Genomic DNA, 26674 nt, shown 5'->3' with positions numbered 1-26674 from the left:
AGTCTGAATTTCTATGGACTACAGGATGAACTCATCACCTACCAGATCCCCTAATACTAGCTCCCAGATCCCTCCCAGCTCCATCTGCTCTCTCTATGGGATCAGGATATAGAGAAGTCATACACCTTTCCTGTGGCTGTGTTCACACATTACATTTTTTTGCAGCTTTTTTTTCTGTTCTTGCTGTGATTTTCCTCAAATCATGGTAAAAATTGACATGCTGTACTGCAATTGTGCAAAATATGTTAAACATGTAATGTTTGAAAAAATGCAGTAGAAATTCTACCCATGATGTCAAATTTTCAAAAAAATAACTCAGTCATGATTATCCGTCATAATATATTTGCCTGATGGCAATACTTCGCTAAACAAGACTCTGAGTAAGAAAATGCATAAAAACGGCAAAGCGTGAACTGATACCAACCCACTTAAAAGTCTAATGGGTTCACCAGGGTGATCTCCAGCACTAGAAACCTGAGAAAATAAATACATGTCCCAGCTAAAGCCACAGGATTCATGGAAAACGTAGGCTGCATTACAAAGTAATTTCAAAGATTCTGTGTGCATCCGACATGGAGCCTATGCCTGCCATATCAGCTAACACAGGTATGAGAAGGCATGCACAAGAACCTCTACATTATTCTCTAATAACAGTCTATGCTGCACTATATAAGCAAAAAAAACAACACCGCAAAAACACAACATAAAAAAATCCCAGAATACTTCTTTAGGGTGTGTTCACATGTACAGTATCTGCTGAATATTTTAATGTTTACTAAATTAAAGGACATCTGCAGCGTTACAAACACTTATCCCCTTGACAGCTGCACAGAAAGTGAAAGCTCCACAGATTCTCACAGAAAGCTGCACAGACTGAAGGCTGCAGGAGAGCCTCACTGATAGCAACACAGAAAAACATGCACAGAGCCTGAGGTCTTCTATTCATCACAGCTCTGCAACAATGTGAGGGCGGAAGTGGTCCCCCAGTAGGCTTCAGTGATGTCTTGCCTGCCAGGAAGCGCCCACTTTCTCCTCCTGGGAAATTGCAAGAGCAAGAAGAAAGGTATGATACAGAGCTTTTTAAAGCTTTGATTTTTTTTTTTAAGGGCTGGATAGGTTTTAGGAGTAGTTAGGGAACATAATCTGAGTTAGTTTAGAACAATTTGGTGACAGGTACTTTTTAACCCACTTTCTTACTTCAATTTTTTGGTCCATATTTTCTATTGCATCTGCCAAAACCAGGTGTGAAGTTATAACAAATAAAAAGACTATAATCTTTTCGTTATAGTTTCTCCCTGTGTATGTAGAGGTTCTACTCCAAGTTTCAGCTTGCAAATACGGATACAAAATACTGACAAAAACTTATCACATCCTATCCCGAGGAGAACCCTCATCTATGGATCATCTCTCCTCAGGATCAGAATTCCATAGATGGGTAATACATCTACAGTGATCTGTGTACTTAGGAAAGTGCTACATCTGAATTTGCTTTGCAGTTTATGTCTACAGTTCTTTCTTTTCATTATAAACAATGTATTGGAATCTAATTCACTTAAAATGACAGATGGAATAAGGAAGAATTACAGAGCTGATCTCATCTGCAGCACATTTGATCCCACTACCAAGAGGTATAAATTTTGCAGAACAAGCACATTACAGCTTCTACTGATGTTCTAGTTCACTAACCTGGTAATTATTGTGTATTTAGGACTGCGTGTATGTTTCCTACCAAATACCATCAGACAAAATATAGTTTGTGACCAACTTGTTCCATTCCACGTTTGCAGTCTAATCCATCACAGACGACACAGGAAATACTTTCCCTTTCTAAGAAAGTCATCTGTCCGCATGTTCTAGACTAGAAGGCATTCCTCACCGCATAACAGTAAAATATCAGTTGAAAAATTGTATAAAAAGATTAAAAAAAAATAAAAAAAACATAACCCCCCCCCCCAAAAAAAAAAAACTGTAAAATATCAGTGTCCATGTACACTACAATTTCCTAAAACAAGCATTGGATTTTCTGTCCAACTTACACATCAATCATGTGTTACACTGAATTAAAGAACGTAATAGATTCACTTAATATACAGAGATTGCGCTAGTAAAATACTTTAACTATTTTAGGGACATCTGTGGTTTTAAAGTGTAGCTCCCACCATCCTATATTTTTTTTCTGTCCCTGCCTATTGCCCATGTATCCCTAACCCCCTCCCTGCTTTTAATTTTTTTTTTTTACTATATTAAAAATAACTTTTTGTCTGCTTGGTAGTGTGCTCACTACCAGGCAGACTTCACCAGCAGGCAACACGTCACTGATGCCTGCTGGGTGGGGGGGGAGACTTCCGCCCTTAGTTCATCTACACAGGGTGCCTCCAGCTGTTTCACCACTACAACTCCCAGCTTGCCCTGACATCTATTGGCTGTCAGGGCATGCTGGGAGTTGTAGTAGGGAAACAGCTGGAGGCACCCTGTGTAGATGAACTATAACTTAGTGCCATGTGGCGCTACGCCCGCCGCCGCATACCCAGTTCCCTCTGTCACAAACACCCCGCCCCCCGCATACCCCGTTCCCTCCGTCATACACAGAGCCCCCCATATACAGTTCCCCCTGTACCCCTCCTTCTGATGCTTACTGATACTGCAGAGTCTGGCAGCGGGCGTGGAGGGTCAGCGGCGGCGACAACACGTACGGGAGGAGTGGCCTCCCAGCCAGTGGCCGGGGAGCCAATGCGCTCGCTCCCGCCTGTCTGATTGACAGGCAGGGAGCGAGAGCAGGCTAAATGAAAAAGGACTGATTGCCACTCCAAAATCACTCATTTTTCAGGCGTGACGTCATGCCAGGCTGCAGCCGGCCACTAAGAGGGTGACCCCTAGTGGCCGGTTTTCAAACGTAAAATTCACCCTCAAAATGAAAAAATAAATAATGAAAATATATTACTGATAAGTACTACAACATATCAAAAAATAAAGTTGCTGACAGTGCCCATTTAGGGCATTTTCTACTCAGTAAGATCACTATATGGCTGCCAAAACACTGCTCAACAAGTCTGTCTTGAGGGGACAGACAAATGGCTCACTGAGGGATCAAGTTACATGTTGCCTAGAGAAAAAGCAACAGACTGCAGAGAAACTACAGGAGTTCATAGTAAGTATTAGATCTCCCCCCCCCCCAGTGGTCAATTCACAGCTTACACTGTCATATTTTATAATGTCCTCTATGCTGTTGAGGGTGTGCTATAGAGATAAAGGGGCACAAGATTCCCTTCTATGCGGGTGCAGTGTATGGGAGAAATTAAAGTGGATAGTCTACACCCACTTTCTCAGGTAGAATTAAAAATGAACCGGATATGAGGCAAGACGTGAGTCTGCCTGAGCGCGAGCAGCAGTAGCCGGGAAGTCACAGCGCGTGATTACGATGGAGGTTTCGAGCGACATGACCCCACGCGGTCAGACATATTATCCCCTATCCCTTTAATGGTGAAAATAAAAATTTGAGGATTATTTTAGAATTATTTTGAAAAATAGAAAATTTGTAAAAACATCCCCAAAAATTCTTTAATATGTTTAACATAAAAACTTGAGTTAAACAATAGGTCATTTTCAAGATACCACACGAATGCATTATAAGAGCTCAGCTAAAGTTTGTCACCAGTTTGCCATGACGGCGCAGAGCTCTACTACTAACAGCAACACAGGACTAGCAAAAAAGAATACTAGCGAAGAAGAAATATACGTAAAAGAGGCTTTCTTCACGTTATGGTACAAATATGTACAATACGCGTTTACGGCTATAAAATTATCTGACATACAATACAAAGAATGTTTATTTGTTTCTCCCCAAGTGATTATTTACCCACGGCTGACATTCTGTGCTGAGATTTTACAGGGACTATTACATATATTATTATATTATTTCTACCTTGGCAAAAGTTCCAAAAAAATGTTCGTAAAAAAATGATCACCAAGTTGGAACTATCACTCCATCCGCTATACTTCTGGTATGTAAGGCCATGTTCACACAGGCAAATCGACTAAGATTCTGCATCAAAATCAATATCCCTTTGATTTCAATAGGAAGTGATAAAAAAATAAAATTAAAAAAAAGTATTTTGTATTTTTTTCATACTGGAAAAGTAGTAACAGGTCACTTTTCCATGTGTATCTGCGCAGAAATCAATAAGAAGTAAAAAGAAAATTAAAAATCAATATCGAAATCTGCAACTAAATCCACATGATGGATTCTGCACAAATATTAAAGGGGTATTCAAGGAAAAAACTTTTTTAATGTCAACTGGCTCCAGAAAGTTAAACAGATGTGTAAATTCCTTCTATTAAAAAATCATAATCCTTTCAATCATAATCAGCTGCTGAAGTTGAGTTGTTGTTTTCTGTCTGGCAACAGTGCTCTCTGCTGACATCTCTGCTTGTCTTGGGAACTGCACAGAGTAGAAGAGGTTTGCTATGGGGATTTACTTCATCAGAGAGCACTTAGACAGAAAAGAACAACTTAACTTCATCAGCTCATAAGTACTGAAAGGATTAAGATTATGTAATGGAAGTAATTTACAAATCTGTTTAACTTTCTGGAGCCAGTTGATATATATATATAAAAAAAAAAAAAAAAAAAAAAGTTTTTTCCTGGATAACCCCTTTAAGTTGAAAATTTCACTGCGGGTTTTGCTTGTGTGAACAAGCCCTAAGAATCCCAGATACGGTACATTCTCCATATTAGTCCCTGTGTAAAATATTTACATTTGGATGATCAATTCCCAAAAGGAAAAAACATTTCTATCTCATTTACAAGGGACAGATAGATCACTCCACATATAACTCTAAATATAAACCGCTGTGTGCAAAATAATCATCATCATCATCATCGATACATCAAGTCTGTCTTAAAGGGGTACTCCGTTGGAAAACTTTGTTTTTTAATGAACTGGTGCCAGGAAGTTAAACAGATTTGTAAATCACTTCTATTTATAAATCTTAATCCTTCCAGTACTTATTAGCAGCTGTATGCTACAGAGGAAATTCTTTTCTTTTTGAATGTCTTTTTTGTCTTGTCCACAATGCTCTCTGCCGACACCTCTGTCCATGTCAGGAACTGTCCAGAGCAGTAGAGAGGTTTGCTATGGAGATTTTCTCCTGCTCTGGACAGTTCCTGATACGGGCATCAGGTGTCAGCAGAGAGCACTGTGGACAAGACAAAAAAGAAATTCAAAAAGAAAAGAATTTCCTCTGTAGCATACAGCTGCTAAAAAAGTACTGGAAGGATTAAGATTTATAAATAGAAGTGATTTACAAATCTGTTTAACTTTCTGGCACCAGTTCATTAAAAAAACAAAAAGTTTTCCAACGGAGTACCCCTTTAATTCAAGGGTCCAAAATATAGGCGCTGAGAAATCAATTTTGGTAACATGGTTTTGAAAAGGTCACAAATCTTTTTGAATCCAGTAGATAGAAAATGTCCAAACTATAATGACAAATGCGCAAATCAATCTTTGGTTGTTCGGGCATGCTGAGAGTTGTAGTTTTGCAACAGCTGGAGGCGCCCGTGGTTGGGAAACACTGGTGCAAATAGTTAGAACTTGGTTACTGCCTGAATTAACCACCCACCTGCCAGGTCTTTTAAAAGAAAAGTTTTACTATGTGAACAAGACCAGAGATTTCCTGAGAGTTTATGGGAAGCAGATGTCTTGTCATCAAGGAGCTGAACGAAACATAAACCAGTTCCTCACACTCCAATCTCTACTACAGAGAGGGTCTGTACATTATTAAAGGGATAATTAACAATAGAAAGACCCCTGTTATATGCCAGAATATTGGATCTTTAGTTTTAGTCAGAAGTGGAGAGATTCATAAAAATCAACAATTATTGATTTCAATTGTTACCCAATTCTACTTTAATGTTTCCTGTAAGGCCCAATTCACACTACAAAATTACAGTATTTTTCGCCCTATAGGACGCACCGGCATATAAGACGCACCCAATTTTAAAGGTCCAAAATCTAGAAGAAAAAAAAAAAGATTCTGAACCCAACAGTGATCTTCAACCTGCAGACCTCCAGATGTTGCAAGACTACAACTCCCAGCATGCCCGAACACAGAGATGGTGGATGCGTTGCTGGCAGTCACAGAGCACCTGCAGAGCAAGCTCATTGCAGCTCTGCGTGTCTGCTTGTAGCAGTCAAGAGCTAACACACAGAGCTAACTGGCTCCAGCTCTTTCTGCGACTGCCGGCAGCACATCCCCAGCATCAAATACGCTGCGGATGTGCTGTGTGTCACCCCACCCTGAGGGTGTATTCCCACGTACAGTATCCTGTGCATATTTGATGCGCAGGATTGGAAGCTGCAGATTTTATGCTGCAATTTATATTATTCAATGTAAACTAAATGACAAAATCTGCAGCTTCAAATCTTGCACATCAAATATGCACAGGACACTGTATTTTAAGAGGGTACTCCGGTGGGGGGGGAAAATAAAAAAAAATTCATCAACTGGTGCCAGAAAGTTAAACAGATTTGTAAATGACTTCTATTAAAAAAATCTTTATCCTTCCAGTACTTTTTATCAGCTGTATGCTACAGAGGAAATTATTTTCCGTCTTGTCCACAGTGCTCTCTGCTGACACCTCTGTCCGTGTCAGGAACTGTCCAGAGCAGCATAGGTTTGCTATGAGGATTTTCTCCTGCTCTGGACAGTTCCTTATATGGGCATCAGGTGTCAGCAGAGAGCACTGTGGACAAGACAAAAAAGGAATTAAAAAAGAAAAGAATTTCCTCTGTAGCATATAGCTGATAAAAAGTACTGGAAGGGTAAAGATTTTTTACCCTTCCAGTACTTTACAAATCGGTTTAACTTTCTGGCACCAGTTCATATAAAAAAAAAAAAAATCCACTAGAGTACCCCTTTAAATGCGTTATCCAGGACTAGAAAAACCAGAGCTACTTCTTCCAGAAACTGGACCACATTAGTTTACACATTGAAGCCGAAGGCTGTCTGGGCATGCTGGGAGTTGTAGTTTTGCAACAGCTGGACACACACTGGGGAATACTGGTCTAGTCTAAGGACCCAATCAAAACACGGGGGTATTTCATGCTGGTCTAACGACCAGAAAATTACAGCATTATAATGGTCTGTAGACCTACATTTAGGCCAGGACTTGTGGTCGTAATATGGATGAAAGTTATGAAGGTTATCCTCTACTGATGTCTAGGGAAGTTCTTACGGACTACTAAAAAAGGGATAAATTTGCTCTAAAAAATGATCTTTAACCCCTTAAGGACTCAGCGTTTTTCCGTTTTTGTACTTTAATTTTTTCCTCATCACCTTCTAAAAATCAAATCTTTCAAATTTTGCACATAAAATTCCATATGATGGCTTATTTTTTGCGCCACCAATTCTACTTTGCAGTGACATCAGTCATTTTACCCAAAAATCTCCGGTGAAACGGAAAGAAAATTCATTGTGCGACAAAATTGAAGAAAAAAAAAAGTCATTTTGTAACTTTTGGGGCTTCCGTTTCTATGCAGTGCATTTTTCGGTAAAAATTAACACCTTATCTTTATTCTGTAAGTCCATACGGTTAAAATGATACCCTACTTATATAGGTTGGATATTGTCGTACTTCGGAAAAAAATCATAACTACATGCAGGAAAATTTAGATGTTAAAAACCCCTATAAAACTTTTTTATTTTTCCGCATACGGACCGGTATCAGGGCACATTTTTTGCGCCGTGTTCTGAAGTTTTTATCGGTACCATTTTTGTAGTGATCTGACTTTTTGATCACTTTTTATTCATTTTTACATGATATAAAAAGTGACCAAAATACGCTATTTTGGACTTTGGAATTTTTTTGCGCGTACGCCATTGACCTCGCGATTTAATTAAGGATATATTTTTATAGTTCGGACATTTCCGCACGCGGCGATATCACGTTTATTTTTATTTACACAGTTTTTTTTTTTTTATGGGAAAAGGGGGGTGATTCAAACTTTTATTAGGGAAGGGGTTAAATGACCTTTGTTAACTTTTTTTTTTTGCAGTGCTATAGCTCCCATAGGGACCTATAACACTGCACACACTGATCTCTTATGCTGATCCCTGCAAAGCCATAGCTTTGCATGGATCAGCGAGATAAGGGCTCGATTGCTCAAGCCTGTAGCTCAGGCTTGGAGCAATCAAACCCCGATCGGACGCCGCGGAGACAGGTAAGGAGACCTCCGCTTGCATCCCAGCTGATCGGAACATCACGATTTTATCGCGATGTCCCAATCAGCCCGACTGAGCTGCCGGGATGCGTTTACTTTCACACGCAGCGGTCAACTTTGATCGCCGCGTCTGATGGGTTAATAGTGCGCGGCACAACGATCGGTGCCGCGCGCTGTTAGCCCAGGGTCCGGCAATGAATAGCAGCTGGGACGACCCGATGTGATGCGGGGTCACGGCGTGACCCCGTTTTAAACACCGGGACCGGGCTCAGGGCATACAGGTACGCCCTGAGTCCTTAAGAGGTTAACCCCTTAAGGGTCCGGGGTTTTTCCGTTTTTTGCATTTTCGTTTTTTCTTCCTTACCTTTAAAAAATCATAACTCTTTCAATTTTTTCACCTAAAAATCCATATGATGGCTTATTTTTTGCGCCACCAATTCTACTTTGTAATGACGTCAGTCATTTTACCCAAAAATCTACGGCGAAACGAAAAAAAACAAAACAATGTGAGACAAAATTGAAAAAAAAAAACTAAAAAACGCCATTTTGTAACTTTTGGGGGCTTCCGTTTCTACACAGTACATTTTTCGGTTTCGGTAAAGTCAGAGCACCACCACTACTTCGAAGAAAACTCCAACACGTCCCAATATCTAGGTCCTAGTGGGTATCAGCAGCAGTGCCGGACATTGCACCTTTCCTTTTTGTTCTTATTGTTTCTGTGAACTTATCTTTGATCCTGAGCACGCTTGATATGACCGACACCACGCCACAAAACATGGACACAGATACTAGGGATCGACCGATTATCGGTATGGCCGATATTATCGGCCGATAATCACGATTTTGGGCATTATCGGTATCGGCAATTATCTTGCCGATAAGCCGATAATGCCACGCCCCCCGCACCGCTACCCCCTCGACCCGCCGCACCGCACCTCCGACCCACCGCACCGCGTCGCACCCCCCACAGTGATGCTAGGCGGTATACCGGTATGGATTTTTTCCCATACCGCTATACCGGTCGGGCCCCTCCCCCACCCTCCGAGTGAATAAAAAAATTTAACTTACCCGTAATGGGGGTGGTCCAGGCCATCCTTCCTTCATGTAGTGTCCGGGGGCGTTCCGGGTGGAGGGTGGTCCGGGCTGTCCTTCTCCCACGGTCTTCTTCTCCACTCCGGGCAGGCTCCGGCCTAGTACACTGCATAGACGCCGCTACGCCGTGACGTCAGGTGCGTCGCTGCACAGCGACGTCTATGCAGCGTACTAGGCCGGAGCCTGCCCGGAGTGGAGAAGAGGCCCGCCAGAGAAGAAGGACAGACCGGACCACCCTCCACCCGGAATGCCCCCGGACACTACAGGAACGATGGATGGATGGCCCGGACCACCCTGACAGGTAGGGGGAGAGAAGCGGGTGGTGGTGGCGGCGGCCTATGGCCCCGCAAAAGCCACTGCAGATCATTGATTTAAAGCGCCCGCTTTAAATCAATGATCTGCAGCGGTGTCGCAGGGGGTTAAATAGCCGATAACTTATACCGGAATATCGGTATAAATTATCGGCTATCGGCCCTAACCTGCACCGATTATCGGTATTGGCCCTAAAAAAAACGATATCGGTCGATCCCTAACAGATACGGATGGGATGATACAAAAGATGGAGAACATTTTAGGCTGGGTTCACACTACGTTTTGTCCCATACGGGAGCGCATACGGCAGGGGGGAGTTAAAAGCTCGCGCTCCCGTATGTGACCGTATGCGCTCCCGTATGTCATTCATTTCAATGAGCCGACCGGAGTGAAACGTTCGGTCCGGTCGGCTCATTTTTGCGCCGTATGCGCTTTTACAACCGGACCTAAAACTGTGGTCAACCACGGTTTTAGGTCCGGTTGTAAAAGTGCATACGGCGCAAAAATGAGCCGACCGGACCGAACGTTTCACTCCGGCCGGCTCATTGAAATTAATGACATACGGGAGCGCATACGGTGACATACGGGAGTGCGAGCTTTTAGCTCCCCCCTGCCGTATGCGCTCCCGTATGGGACAAAACGTAGTGTGAACCCAGCCTGACTCACGGGGAGAGAGGATCCAGGGGGGTATTTTTTGGAATGTAATCTGAAAGAGGACATTGAGCTCATTGATGTTAAAGCTCTAGAGCAAAGCATTCTTAATCTATCTGACAAAGAGATTAATGTTTTCTGGACAATCAACTCACTCCAGTCATATCTGCAAAGTGAGCGTTCTCCATGTGGACTGAGCGCATACAAAACACCAGCTCAGTTCCAAGACGATCCAACATTTGTAAGCATATGGAAGCAGGCACACCATGAGCATTCAATCAAAGTGCTACAAATCGTGCTCACTAGAAATAGAATTGAGCACGACAAAATAAATGAGGACCTTAAAAAAGCAAAATCCGAATACAGAAAGAGGGCCACAGATGATCAGATACGTGCGTTTTTCCCAAACTGCAAAACAGAATTATTTCTTTACAGGAAGAGGTGAAAAGAAAGAAGCGTGAAAAATTCCTGAGGGACAAATCTGACTACGATCAAGATAAGGAGTTCCTATGGCATGGTAAAGCACCAGCACCTCCGAATAAGAACTTCCCACAAGCCCGGCGCCTTTCTCAATTTCTACCTAAAAAAACGCACAGAAACCGCATCCAATGTGAACACAGTAAAAAGACTCAAAGTAAAATCCAGGATATAATAGATCCATCCTACCCTTTAGGAAAAGATCCACACGGCGAGGACGGAAGAAAAGATCAGAAAGAGCCAAAGAAAAGAAGAACAGAGATAGGAGACATGCGAAAAACAATGCTAGTGAAGACCCTCCCGTATCCAATGTTATCAATCTGACCTCAGAGACACTGAATGAAGAAACCGCTACCGTGTTATCCAGAGGCTTGAACTACGGACTGAGCGATTCCACCCGGTGATATTTGAGATAGACTTGGCTAAGTCTTTACAGGACTTTAATTTATTCCTCAATAAAAATGCAACTGAGCATAGTAAATGTGAAGCAGATTCACCAGCGACAATAGACAGTTTAGGCTTTTTTTCCTAAAGAATGTACCCTAATAGAGCAGAAATGCATAGAAACAGACCCTGTCTGTGATGTCCCAGCAGAGTATAGTCTGAACGCTTTCACAAAAGGAAAGAAGTCCAGGTTTAATCCCCCCCCCCCCATACCCCCGGGTGGACATCTGGACTTGTCAGATCTATACTGTACAGGGAAGGACCTGTGAATTTATCGGAAGTAGAACAAGCAGCACTCAAAGAACTTAAATGGGCACTGTCATGATATAAAAAAAATTGATATGTTGTAGTACTTAAGTACTACAACATATCTCTAAAATACTTTAATTAAAAAAAGTGATTTTAAAACAGTTTAAAATCACTTTTAAATTCGGCCACTAGGGGTCGCCCTCCTAGTGGCCGAATCCATTGGGCAGTGAAGTCACTAATGAATTTCAACTCGTTGAAGCCTGGCAATGAGTCGGAATTCATTCACTGCGGTGCTCGCTCAATCAGACAGGCGGGAGCGAGCGCTTTGAATGAAGAGGACGCGCGCAGGCTCCCTGGCAGGCCCCGGCGACAGGTATGATTATCTATGTTGTGTCTGTTACTGAATGTTTTTGCGGGGAGAGGGGGGGGGGGGTAGTGGGTTGTGCGGCGCAGCAGGGCCAGGGGGGTTGCGGGCTGTGCGGTGGGAGCAGGATGGGCCATCACAGTGTGCCTCCAGTTGTTTCCCCACTACAACTCCCAGCATGCCCTGACAGCCATTAGATGTCAGGGCAAGCTGGGAGTTGTAGTGGGGAAACAGCTGGAGGGACACTGAGTAGGTGAACTAAGGAGGGGAGGGAGTTGAGCGGTGCAACGGGGACGGGGGGGGGGGGGGTTGTGGGCTGCGCGGCGGGGAGCGGGATGTGCGGCCATCACGGTGTGCCTCCAGTTGTTTCCCCACTACAACTCCCAGCATGTCCTGACAGCCAGTAGATGTCAGGGCATGCTGGGAGTTGTAGTGGTGAAACAGCTGGAGACACCCTGTTAGGAGAACTAAGGGCGGAAGTTGGCCCCCAGCAGGCATCAGTGACGTGGTGCCTGCTGGGGAAGTCTGCCTGGTAGTGAGCACACTACCAGGCAAAATAAATGCCATTTTTAAAATAGTAAAAAAAATTAAAATAAAGGCAGGGAGGGTGTTAGGGATAGAAGGGCAATAGGCAGGGACAGAAAAAAAAAAATAAACATGATGGTGGGAGCTACCCTTTAAAAAGAGGGGGGGATCTAGTTACTATTAGGGCCGATAAAGGAGGGAGCGTCGTACTAATGTACAAGACTATGTACATACAAGAAGCAGAGAGGCAATTAAGTGATAGGTCTATATATACCCCCCTAAAAAATGACCCTACTTCTAAAATTCTAACTGGTTTAACCACACTCTTACATAAGTTCGTAGAACAAGGGATGCTCTCAAAAAAGAATGCAACATGGTACCACCTTCCCAAAGTACACAAGGGACAGACCCCCACCCCCGGGACGTCTCATAGTCTCGGGAGTGGGGTCAGTCACCGAATATCTTTCTCATTACCTTGAGTGGTTGCTGTCCCCACTGCTTCCATCTATACCAGCATACATTAAGGACACCTTACATCTAGTACAAACCATTCATACCATGAATTGGGAACCGGGATGGAGCTTCTGCTCCATTGATGTAGTTAGTTTATATACCCGCATCCCTCACAATGCAGGTATAGAAGCTATAAAAGGAATTTCTCATATGGTCCAATAAGTCTGCAGAGTTCATTTTGTTTATTGAGGAAGCCCTTACTTTTCTGTTATATAACAGTACATTCAAGTTTGCGGATCAGTGGTACAGGCAGGACACCGGGACCCCGATGGGAACCCTGGTGTCCTGCACGTACACAAACCTATTTCTGGCCGTTCTGGATAGTCAGATTGTCTATTTGTCCACAAATCCATATATCACATGCATTAAATTATACATACGATACGTGGACGATATTTTGATAGTCTGGTCGGGATCGGAGTCACAGTTCGATGATTTCGTCAAATATCTTAATACAGCCAATTCTCTCAACATGTCCTTTACATCGCAATTTGGTGGAACATCACTTGAGTTCTTGGACCTCAAACTCTCTGTGGCAGGTAACAGGCTCACAAGTGAAGGTTACAGAAAACCCATATCAAGAGAACACCCTTCTTCACTACAATAGTTCCCATCCGGACTCAGTGAAGAGGGGTGTTCCCTATGGACAATTTGTAAGATTACGGAGAAACAATGAAACAGAAGAGTCATACATAGTTACATAGTTAGTACGGTCGAAAAAAGACATACGTCCATCAAGTTCAACCAGGGAATTGAAGGGTAGGGGTGCGGCGCGATATTGGGGAAGGGATGGGATTTTATATTTCTTCATAAGCATTAATGTTAATTTGTTCCAGGAATGTATCTAATCCTGTTTTAAACCTATTCATTTTTCCTGCTGTGACCAGTTCCTGAGGTAGACTGTTCTATAAGTTATAAGTTCACAGTTCTCATGGTAAAGAAGGCGTGTCGCCCCTTGAGACTAAACTTTTTCTTCTCCAGACGGAGGGAGTGCCCCCTCGTCCTTTGGGGGGGGTTTAACCTGGAACAGTTTTTCTCCATATTTTTTGTATGGGCCATTAATATACTTATATACGTTTATCATATCCCCCCTTAAACGTCTCTTCTCAAGACTAAACAATTGTAACTCCTTTAATCGCTCCTATACAAGATACAGGCGGATGATTTAGCTAAACTGTTATCGGAGCGGTCATATCCCAAGGCATTAATAAAAGAAGGACGAGATCGAGCAGACAAATTAAATAAAGAAACTTTCTTAACAAGTAAAAAAAAAACGAAAAAGTCAGAACCGGTTAAAAAACGCTTCGCCTTTACTTTTCAAAACTCACCAATCCATTACATCATTGAGCAAGCAGTAAGACATAACTGGCACATTATAGAGGGAGACACAGATTTGAAAGAAATAGCCAGTCGTAAACCACTTATCTCATATAGAAAGAATAAATCATTAGGCGATATTTTACAAAAAAAGTAGAACGTTACCTCCTAAGAAAGACACAATTAGAGATGAGCGAACTTACAGTAAATTCGATTCGTCACAAACTTCTCGGCTCTGCAGTTAATGACTTTTCCTGCGTAAATTAGTTCAGCTTTCAGGTGCTCCGGTGGGCTGGAAAAGGTGGATACAGTCCTAGGAAAGAGTCTTCTAGGACTGTATCCACCTTTTCCAGCCCACCGGAGCACCTGAAAGCTGAACTAATTTATGCAGGAAAAGTCATCAACCGCCGAGCCGAGAAGTTCGTGACGAATCGAATTTACTGTAAGTTCGCTCATCTCTAGAAACAATGTGGCTAGAAAAATTAACACCTATAGGTAATTTTGCATGTAGAACATGCAATTTCTGCAAATTCAACGCTGAGGTAAAGACATTGCGCATGGGACCTGTTACACATACTGTACCTGATTTAATAACATGTCGAACTAAATATGTAGTATACGTTATATACTGCCCATGTGGCTTCCACTACATAGGGAAAACGATTCGCCAGCTCTGTGCAAGAATACGGGAGCATATGTATTCGCTCCGCACATTAAAAAGGAGCTCCTCGTTTAATAGCCCATGTAATGGAAGTCCACGGGGGAAAATCAGATGTGCTAACGTTTTCTGGGGTGGAGAGGGTTAAATCCAGACCAGGGATCAGTTTAGACCGCCTATTGCTGCAGCGAGAAACATATTGGATAATCCACACTGTTGCAACTGGTCCTATAGGTTTGAATGATAAAGGTAGATTATGCACGACCGATTGTTTTATATCAACGCCGTATTCTTATGACATACCGTATTTTTCGCCCTATAAGACGCACCGGCATATAAGACGCACCCCATTTTAAAAGGTCCAAAATCTAGAAAAAATAAATAAAAGATTCTGAACCCAACAGTGATCTTCAACCTGCGGACCTCCAGATGTTACAAAACTACAACTCCCAGCATGCCCGGACAGCCGTTGGCTGTCCGGGCATGCTGGGAGTTGTAGTTTTGCAACATCTGGAGGTCCGCAGGTTGAAGACCACTGGTATTGGAGGTAGTTCTCACGTGTCCCCGCTGCTCCGGACCCGTCACCGAGCCCTGGATGTCGCTTCATCGCTGTCACCGCGTCCCCGACGCTCCGGAAGTCTTCTTCCCCGGGATCCACGCTCTCCGTCGCTGTCATCACGTCGCTACGCACGCCGCTCCTATTGGATGACGGGACGGTGTGCGCAACGATGTGATGACGTCGAAGGAGAGCGCCGGCCATGCAGGGGATCCCGGCACGGAGCAGACACCGAGGAGGCAGGTAAGGTCTCTCCCGGTGTCCTGTAAGCTGTTCGGGACGCCGCGATTTCACCGCGGCGGTCCCGAACAGCTGGGTTAGTGTTATTTTCGCTTCAGAAGCGGCGGTCAGCTTTGATCGCCGTGTCTGAAGGGTTAATACAGGGCATCACCACGATCGGTAATGTCCTGTATTAGCTGCGGGTCTCGGCCTGCTATTCGCCGTATAAGACGCACCAACTTCCCCCCCCCCCCCCCAGAAGAAAAAATGCGTCTTATACGGCGAAAAATACGGTAGGTAAAGTAAAGGCGTTACAATGCTAGATTCGAAGCCAACGCCTTGAATTCCTACGTCAGGACAGATGGGAGGGTCTAAGAAATCAGACGTGAGTACCCACCTGTATAAGAAGCGGCATAGTATTCCAAGGTGTCACGGCCAGAAGAAGCTCGACTATCGAGTGAAACAGATTCTGTCGCCAGACGGTGAATGCCCCCCACCGTGATCCCTCTCCTCCCCCAGCACAATGTTTTGTATGTGAGTATGTAATAAAGAAGAAACCCTGAAAAAGAAGCTTTGGGGCGTCTGCCGACTATTTCATTTACCTCTTGTGCTAGAAATGTGATATACTTCATAAAGTCAGAGCACCACCACTACTTCGGGGGAAACTCCAACACGTCCCAATACCTAGGTCCTAGTGGGTATCAGCAGCAGTGCCGGACACTGCACCTTTCCTTTTTGTTCATTTTTCGGTAAAAATGACACCTTATCTTTATTCTGTAGGTCCATATGATTAAAATGATACCCTACTTATATAGGTTTGATTTTGTCGGACTTCTGGAAAAAATCATAACTACATGCAGGAAAATTTATACGTTTAAAATTGTCATCTTCTGACCCCTATAACTTTTTTATTGTTCCGCGTATGGGGCGGTATGAGGGCTCATTTTTTGCGCCGTGATTTGAAGTTTTTAACGGTACCATTTTTGCATTGATAGGACTTATTTTTTTTAGCGCGTACGCCATTGACCGTGCAGTTTAATTAATGATATATTTTTATAATTTGGACATTTCCACACGCGGCGATACCACATATGTTTATTCACACTTTTTTTTTGGGGGGGGGGGGGGGGGGAAGAGGGGTGATTCAAACTTAATAGGGAAGGGGTTAAATGATCTTTATTCCCTTTTTTTCCCCCTTTTTTTTTTGCAGTGTTATAGCTCCCATAGGGACCTATAACACTGCACACACTGATCTCTTATACTGATCATTGTTATCCCATAGGGACCTATAACACTGCACACACTGATCTTTTACATTGATCACTGGTATCTCATAGGAAACCAGTGATCGATGATTCTGCCGATTGACTGCTCATGCCTGGATCTCAGGCACTGAGCAGTCATTCGGCAATCGGACAGCGAGGAGGCAGGTAGGGATCCTTCAGCTGTCCTGTAAGCTGTTCGGGATGCCGCGATTTCGCCGCGGCTATCCCGAACAGCTCCCTGAGCTAACCGGCATGGTTTCACTTTAATTTTAGATGCGGCGTTCAACTTTGAACGCCGCGTCTAAAGGGTTAATAGCGCGCGGCACAGCGATCAATGCCGCACGCTATTAGCCACGGGTCCCGGCCGTTGTTAGCTGTGGCCCCGCGTTATAGATCGGGAGCGTACTCAGGACATACAGGTATGCCCTGGGTCCTTAACAGGTTAAAGGGGTATTCCAGGAAGAAAAAAATTTTTTTATATCAACTGGCTCCAGAAAGTTAAACAGATTTGTAAATTACTTCTATTAAAAAATCTTAATCCTTTCAATAATTATCAGCTGCTGAAGTAGAGTTGTTGTTTTCTGTCTGGCAACAGTGCTCTCTGCTGACATCTCTGCTTGTCTCAGGAACTGCACAGAGTAGAAGAGGTTTGCTATGGGGATTTGCTTCTAAACTGGGCGGTTCCCGAGACACGTGTCATCAGAGAGCACTTAGACAGAAAAGAACAACTCAACTTCAGTAGCTCATAAGTACTGAAAGGATTAAGATTTTTTTTTATAGAAGTAATTTACAAATCTGTTTAACTTTCTAGATATATTTCAGTTTATATATATATGAAAAAAAAAAAAAATTCCTGCATAACCCCTTTAATGCTGAAAAGTCCTAGGACATCAGATATATTTTACTTTTTTTTTTACTGCCCTGTTGGAGTCCTATTTACGTCTCATCTATATTCACACTGAAGGGTTCTGGGGAAGCTAACTATATTTGGAGTGTATGAAACAAAAGAGTCATTCTTCCCCCCCAGAAGAGAAATATTCATGGCGACACATCCCACAGCTGCCCAAACTACCAGAAACTTTGCCCAAACAATTTTGTATTCTTATAACAGACTGCCCCAAGTCTGGAGACAGATCCAGACATGATCCGCTCACTGCATCGTGATGAACCCTTGAACCGAAAATATAAAAAAAAAAAGAAAAAAAGATGAAAACAAAAAATTCCTAACATTTTTCAAATGTTTTAATATACTGACACTTCGGAGCTGTCATCGGGAACTCACTGCAGACTATTATAATACATGTATTTGGATTTCCAATGATGTGTGATCATTAGTAACAGCAGCTCAGGACTGTCAGAACAGTCGATACCACTACGAAAAAAGGTACCTACCGTATATACTCGAGTATAAGCAGAGTTTTTCAGCACAATTTTTTGTGCTGAAAACGCCCCCCCTCGTCTTATACTCATGTGAGCTCTCCGCCTGTCAATCCCTTCATCAGTGGTCTTCAACCTGCGGACCTCCAGAGGTTGCAAAACTACAACTCCCAGCAAGCCCGGACAGTCATCGGCTGTCCTGGCATGCTGGGTGTTGTAGTTTTGAAACCTCTGGAGGTCCGCAGATTGAAGACCACTGCAGCCTTCGTCATCATCCAGCCCCCCCCCCCCCCCCCCTTTTGTTTTGTACTCACCTCCCCTGCTGCAGGGACCGTCCGGTGGGGATGGTTAGTCGTTGCAGGCTGTCCGTTTTCACAGGGGGGGGGGGGGGGGGCTCTTCTCCGCGCCCGGCCCCGGAGTAGTGATATTGCCTTGACGATGACGCACAGGGACGTTCATGCGCAACGTCAAGGCAACGTCACTAGTTCGGGCGCGGAGAAGAGTACGCCATCCCCCCCCCCCCCCCCCCCCCCCCCCCCGGTGAAAATGGACAGCCTGCAACGACTAACCATCCCCACCGGACGGTCCCTGCAGCATAGATGGCCCGGACCAGCTCACCCTAACTTCCCGCCGAGGGGGGGGTGAGTACAAAACAAAAGGTGCAAGAAAGTTCTACAGTTTTGTAAATTACTTCTATTAAAAATATCTTAATCTTTACAGTACTTATCAGCTGCTGTATACTACAGAGGAAGTTACCAGCACTTAATTGCGCATTGAGTATGTAATGATTGTTACAGTGTTAATGAATTAACAAAGGGCTATTGCACTAACTGTTTTTAAATGTGTATAGTTAAAGGGGTACTCCGCTGCTCAGCGTTTGGAACAAACTGTTCTGAACGAAGGAGCTTGTGATGTCATAGCCCCGCCCCTTGTGTCATGCCCCTCCCCCACAATGGAAGTCTATGGGAGGGGGCGTGACAGTCGGATAGACTTGCATTGAGGGGGCCGGCTCCAGCGTTCGGAACAGTTTGTTCCAAATGCGGAGCAGCAGAGTACCCCTTTAACAGGTTTGTTCTTTCTGCGGACATGGAATTCGGAATTTCCATGCCGGAAACATCTGGCATGAAATTCCGTTGAGTGCACAGCGCAGCAGAATTCAACGGGACTCTGCTGCGGCGGAATCTCCATGCAGAATTCTAAGCGGAGTTCCGCACAGGAAATTCCAACATGTAAACATGGTCTGGGGAAGTTACTTTCCTTCCGCGCCTGCCTTGATGGGCCAGTTTTGTATCTGACATTTGGGCTGTTGGTCTAACTGGGCCACGTTTTTTGGTGCATACTTGAGCTAGTATATCTTCAATACTGCACAGCACCTTATCATTGTATCTGAAAAAACATATAAGTTATTTTTAGGGTTCTTATGAATTACTATGGGGTTTATGTGCTGGTGCATTTATTTATTTTAGTAGATTATATAGGATCCTATGATTGTATTTGGTTTCTTTATTTTTATTAAGATTTAGGAATTTCTTTATATAGCAGGGCGTGTTTATTTTTCTCTAGCTTGTGTATGTTATGTTCAGGTTTCGTTGGTATATTTATTTAGCTCAAACCTTATTATAGAATTGGGTGCTGGTGGCCATGCCCACAGGACATCACACTGGGGCTTTTTTGGTTTGCTTTAATAGATGTATACGATTTTTCTTTAAGCAGGGTGTGCACATTTTTTCTACAAGGTCTTTGCGAATGGATTAAGAGGGCAATGGCAGAGCCTCTGTGTAGCTCAGGTGAAGGAGCCAATATTAAAGGGGTATTCCAGGAAATTAAACAGATTTGTAAATTAGTTCTGTTACAAAATCTTAATCCTTCCAATAATTATTAGCTGCTGAAGTAGAGTTGTTCTTTTCTGTCTGGCAACAGTGCTCTCTGCTGACATCTCTGCTTGTCTCGGGAACTGCACAGAGTAGAAGAGGTTTGCTATGGGGATTTGCTTCTACTCTGGACAGTTCTCAAGACAGGTGTCATCAGAGAGCACTTAGACAGAAAAGAACAACTCAACTTCCGCAGCTCATAAGTACTGAAAGGATTAAGATTTTTTTTAATAGAAGTAATTTACAAATCTGTTTAACTTTCTGGAGCCAGTTGATATATAAAAAAGGTTTTTTCCTGGATAACCCCCACATCGGGGGCTAGGATCGCACAGGAATGCACCGTCTCATAGACGGCAATACATTCTGTACAGCGCAGCAGAATCCCATTGAATACTAAAGTGGGGGTCGGAGCGCTCAGAGGTAAGAGACAACCCCAGTTCTGGAGATCCAGTTGATCCTAGCAGTCGGACCCCCAGATTAGACACTTATCCCCTATCCAGTGTTTTCCAGTTACTGGGATAAGTTGCAATACCATGCATGGTTGCTACCAAACCTATGGAACTGTGCTTTGTAAGTAATGGAGATGCTGCCACCCCATATATATGATGATCGGCAAGGGTGCAAAGAGTCTTAAACCCCCTACTCATCTGCTGCAAAACTACAACTCCCAGAAAGCCCAGACTGCCGAATGCTGTCCGAGCATGCTCGTAGTTGTAGTTTTGCAACAGCTGGAAACAGCCTACTATGGATGGGGATAAGTTTTAAAATATGGGAGTACCCCTTTAATGGTAAATCACAGAAATACCAAAATGTTAACGCTTGGTAAACGACTATACTTTAAGGTTATGCAAGGAAAAATAAAATAGAAGCAAAACATACATTGCAAATCACTGTTTTCAGCTTAGACCTTCAAGTCAGTGACATGGCAAACAAACTTCAAAGGGAAGAGATAACACTGCTGGCTATCCTGAAAAAACACCCTGAAGAGGAATCATTTGGGCACATTCTGTATCAAAGACCAGCAGGGGATATTGCATGTGTACAACACGGCTCAGAAATGCATCGCAATCTACGGGGACAGAATCCTTGTGGAATCAAAGCCTTAGGTTATGTTCACAAGGAAGAATTTCTGCATGGAATTCTGTGTGGATTTATAGCAAATACACATCAATGGGATTCTGCTATCCCCTTCACATAGCAGAATTTCAACTGCAGAAATCCAATTTATTTGTATTGGCTATAAATTCTCTCAGAATGTTCATGAAGAAATTAATGCAGAAATTCTGCGGTGTGAACATAGCCTAAAAGATGCGAATAGAAGTTCCTGAAAAAGGAGTATTTTCTGCTTCAGGAAAGGACATGTCCATTTTTGAAGCAGAAAATATTCCTCACCGAATCTTCCATTGACATCAACAAAAAGAAAACAATCCGGGGCGCAGTCCTAGTGCATTATTGCAATATCAGCTCAGGAAGACAATACATTTAACTATTTGCGCTTACATTAAGAGCACAACACCTAAATCAGCATGTAGTTAAATGGCCATTGGTCAGCAGTCCTGGGCGGACCCGATAGCTTCAGGAGCTTTGGCTATACACACTATAAGGATGATAGGCAAGTGATCCCAGTGATGGCGCTCCTCCAGAAGTAAAAAGATTTATTCCAAAATAAAACAAATACGACAGCACATCCAACACGTTTCGGGTCTGAGCCGGACTCTTTCTCAAGAGCGTGTATCACACTTGAGAAAGGGTCCAGTTCAGACGCGAAATGCGTTAGTTGTGCTCATCTTGGAATAAATCTTTTTACTCTGGAGGAGCGCTGGGATCATTTGCCTATCACCGTCCTCCTTATACATGGACATCAACAAGGCTTTGATTCCATAAGGATTCCAGACAGAGGATTTCAACGTGGAAATTCTGCTTAAAGGAGTAGTCCAGTGGTGATTCAGTGGTGAGCAACTTATCCCCTATCCTAAGGATAGGGGATAAGTTGCAGATCGCGGGGGGTCCGACCGCTGGGGCCCCCTGCGATCTCCTGTACGGAGCCCCGACAGCCCGCGGGAAGGGGGCGTGTCGACCTCCGCACGAGGCGGCGGCCGACACGCCCCCTCAATACAACTCTATGGCAGAGCCGAAGCGCTGCCTTCGGCAATCTCCGGCTCTGCCATAGAGATGTATTGAGGGGGCGTGTCGGCCGCCGCCTCGTGCGGGGGTCGACACCCGCTATCTCGGCGGAGAGCCGGGGCCCCGTACAGAGAGATCGCAGGGGGCCCCAGCGGTCGGACCCCCCGCGATCTCAAACTTATCCCCTATCCTTAGGATAGGGGATAAGTTTTTCACCACTGGACTACCCCTTTAAGGGTCTATTCACACATACAGGATCATGTGCAGATTTGATGCGCAGGATTTGTAACTGCAGATTAAAAGCTGTTTTCAGTAATTTAGTTTACATTGAAATCTACAGCAGAAAATCCTGTGCCTCAAATCACTTCCAATACTTCCCTATTTTAGTTAATTGGACAAATCTGCAGTATTTCCTCTGTGTGTGAACACTCTCTTACATTAAAGGAGTAGTCCAGTGGTGATTCAGTGGTGAGCAACTTATCCCCTATCCTAAGGATAGGGGATAAGTTGCAGATCGCGGGGGGTCTGACCGCTGGGGCCCCCTGCGATCTCCTGTACGGAGCCCCGACAGCCCGCGGGAAGGGGGCGTGTCGACCTCCGCACGAAGCGGCGGCCGACACGCCCCCTCAATACAACTCTATGGCAGAGCCGAAGTGCTGCCTTCGGCAATCTCCGGCTCTGCCATAGAAATGTATTGAGAAGGGTGTCGGCCGCCGCTTCGTGCAGAGGTCGACACCCGCTATCTGGCCGGAGAGCCTGGCCCCTGTACAGAGAGATCGCAGGGGGCCCCAGCGGTCGAACCCCCCGCGATCTCAAACTTATCCCCTATCCTTAGGATAGGGGATAAGTTTTTCACCACTGGACTACCCCTTTAACAAGTCAAAAAAAAAAAAAAACAAGGCACTGTCCCTGCAGATTAGGATCAGCCGGAGCCAACATTCCTGGAACCCAGCAGTGAGCAACAACAGAGAAGCCAGAAGTCGATGAATATAAAAGTCTAATAAACATGACAATAACCTGTAACAATACATTGTGCACACCTACGGAACCAAGTGCACATAGCGGACACAGACTTATTCTAGACAGAATTCCTGACCATACACAAACATCCATCCTGACTTCTTGTTCACTGGTAAAAAATAAGAATTCAGCCAATCTACAGGTAGGCCGGGGGTTCAAACTACGGAATTTTGGAGCGGAATTTCCGCAATTGCTGGCAATGTCAGCTCAGTCCTACCGTGTTTCTCCGAAAATAAGACTGGGTCTTATATTCATTTTAGTCACCAAAAAACACACTAGGACTTATTTTCAGGGTAGGGCTTATTTATTTACGGTACCGTATGTACATTGAACAACATTTAAGGCTCTGAGACGTCCCAACACCAGGAAGCAGCAAGAGCAGCGGAGAACAGTGAGGCCGGTTTCTTAGCAACGGGGGAACGGAGGACGAAGGTAAGTTAAAATGTGTTTTTTTAATATTTGCAGCCCGGGCATTGCCTAGGTCAGTGGTCTTCAACCTGCGGACCTCCAGATGTTGCAAAACTCCAACTCCCAGCATGCCCGGACAGCCGTTGGCTGTCCGGGCATGCTGGGAGTTGGAGTTTTGCAACATCTGGAAGTCCGCAGGTTGAAGCCCACTGGCCTAGGTCTTATTTTCGGGGTAGGGCAGCCAACCCCGATAATACAACTAGGGCTTATTTTTTCGGGGGAAACAGGGTAGCACTGACAGATTCAGTCGGCACTGACCACACTTGTTAAATCTGGACTGAATTTTTCCGTCCAGAGCTTCGTAAGCTGGAACCCAGCCTTAAGGGGGTACTCCACCCCTAAACATCTTATCCCCTATCCGCTCCAGATGGCTTTCGTGTTCAGTACGCCGTGCTGGCCGAGCTGATCTCCCCTGAAGTGAAAAAAAATATGACCCGTAACCAAATGTGACCTGAGCCCTTCTCCGTGCTGATCGCTGTCGGGGGTTAGGGTTAGGAGTAGGGGTTAGGGAGTGAGCTGGCTGTAAAGCAGAAAAGGGTCACATTCCGTTACAGGGACACAGTTTTCTTCATTACGTCGGCAATCAGACATCTTATCCCCTATCCTTTGGATAGGGGATAAAAATGTCTAGGGGTGGAGTACCCCATTAAGGCCCTTGCACACTATGGAAATTCCCTTTGCAGCGGAATCCCATTGATCTCAATGGGATTCTGCTGCACATTATGGTAATTCTGCAGCGGAACATGTTCATTCTTTAGGGTCTATTCCCACAGCAGAATTTCCGCTAGTAGAATTCAGCCTCAAATTAAAGCCCATAGACTTCTATGGGATTCCGCACTCCCATTCACACTTCTGAATTTCTGCTTGTGGAATTCTGCAAGCGGAAATTCAGAAGTGGGAATGGGAGTGCGGAATCCCATAGAAGTCTATTGAGCTTTAATTTGAGGCGGAATCTGTGCGGAATTCCACATGCGGAAATTCCGCCATGTGAATAGACCCTTAGGCTAGGTTCAGACTACAGAATCTCTGGGCAGAAAATTTCCGCCCGGAGATTCCGAGTGCGGCCAGCGCTGACCGAATCAGTGGGCGCTAGGACCGCGCGGACACTGCAGTCTCCAATAGACTGCAATGTGTTCCGCGCGGATTTCCACCTGAAGAAAGAGCAACCCCTTTCTTCAGGTGGAAATTTCCAAGCGGATTTTCCGTCCACAAATCCTGCTTCACAAATTCCGAAACCCATTCACTATACAGTACATTTTAGCAAGCGGAATTTCCACCTACAATTTCAAAGAGGAATTGCAGGCGGAAATTCCGTAGTCTCAGGTTCAGACTACGGAATCTCCGGGCAGAAAATTTCCGCCCGGAGATTCTGAGTTCCGCCTGCGCCGACTGAATAAGTCGGCGCTAGGACCGCGCGGACACTGCAGTCTCCCATAGACTGCAATGTGTTCCGCGAGGAATTCCGCCTGAAGAAAGAGCAACGCCTTTCTTCAGGCGGAAACTTCTAAGCGGATTTACTAAGCGGATTTTCCGCTTCACAAATTCCAAAGTGTGAATTTGTGAACGGAAAACCACTCACTACACTAGACACTTTAGCCAGCGGAATTTCTGACGGAAATTTTACGACTGAATTTCTGTCGGAAATTCCGTAGTCTGAACCTAGCCTTAAAAGAACTAAGGCTATGTTCACGCCACTGAATCTCCGTGCGTACATTCTGCAGACATAATAGGACAGCACTAGGACCGCACAGGAATGCGCCGTCTCATAGACGGCTATGCATTCCGTGCGGACGCGGAAAACGGAGTTTCCGTGCACAGCACAATCCTACCGAATTCTGCTGCTCCGGAATCTCTGGCGCAATCCCGCACTGAGATTCCAGATGTGTGAATATGGCCTAAATGCAAACAGGGCACTGCCAGCTGTGGCAAAACTACAATTCCCAGCATGCCCAGACAGCCGAAGGCTGTCTGGGCATGCTGGGAGTTGTAGTTTAGCTACAGCTATGGGCACCCTGATCGCGAAACACTGGCGTAAAGCTTTGTTCAGATTGCAATGATAATCATTACAGCAATGGGCAAAGCACCGTGTGCCTTAAAGCGGATGAACATTGTGCCAACATGCAATTCTGTAACACAGATTGGCACAGTTTTTACATCGCACAGGTTATATTTTTGGATCTGAAAAATTCAGATCACTATGGCATGTATAAAACTGGCACACTGCATGCTCAGGTACTTCTTATGGTAACAAGGCATCGGGTGGGCATCACATATAACCAATGTATGCCAGTGTGCAGGAGGTTACATTACCCATCTATGTGTGGGCACTGCACAGGATAACATGCCAGCTGTGCCCCATCCTAGGCACCTAGGTCTCTTACCCTTCACATCGTGCGCCAGGATCATCCAGTTCGCCTTGAACATCTGGCAGTGCCCGCACCAGCTGGCAAAGAACTGGGCGAGCCAGCAGCTGGAGGAGTTCAGCATCAGCCCGGAGCCCCCGATCTCCAGAGACACCAGCGGGTCATCCTCCGCATAGAGATGGGCCTGGCCCGGAACCAGCACGGCGAACAGCACCAGGAGCCAAACACCGGGCACACTGAGCACCGAGCCCGGCATCATGACACCTCCGAGCCCGAGTGTGCAGGAGCGACATCCCGGGAAAAGGTGGAGAGCGCTGGGCACGCCCACCTAGCGCAAGGGGCGGTGCTCCAGAAATAACTCCGCCCAAAACAGGCTGGCGAAGCCTGGTAACCACGCCCAGAAATGCCTGGTAACCACGCCCAGAAATGCCTGGTAAGCACGCCCAGAACAGCCCAGAAGGCGGGAAAATACAGCGACTGATCTGTGACTGGAGACGAAGCGTGAGGTGAGGAAGACGGCGGGCAAGGTCTCGGGCTGAGAAGACGCAGACAATTTTCGTTTTTATCTAATTAGCTTAAAAGCCATAATT

At 44.7% G+C, this 26674-nt stretch overlaps 1 protein-coding gene across 1 annotated transcript in view; it reads right to left on the bottom strand.

The window, feature by feature from the left end:
- Positions 1-26466, bottom strand: part of QSOX1 (quiescin sulfhydryl oxidase 1) — a 58995-nt gene extending 32529 nt beyond the window's left edge. The window contains exon 1 of the mRNA XM_056531948.1: positions 26103-26466. Within this exon, the coding sequence (XP_056387923.1) occupies positions 26103-26343 (241 nt within the window). The 5' untranslated portion in view covers positions 26344-26466. The remainder of the gene's footprint in view (positions 1-26102) is intronic.
- Positions 26467-26674: the final 208 nt, after the last annotated feature.

This window comes from Hyla sarda, chromosome 7 (genome assembly GCF_029499605.1).
Source record: "Hyla sarda isolate aHylSar1 chromosome 7, aHylSar1.hap1, whole genome shotgun sequence".
Lineage (NCBI taxonomy): Eukaryota > Metazoa > Chordata > Amphibia > Anura > Hylidae > Hyla > Hyla sarda.
The sequence above is the reverse complement of the archived record's forward strand: the minus strand, read 5'-3'. Positions and strand labels throughout refer to the sequence as shown.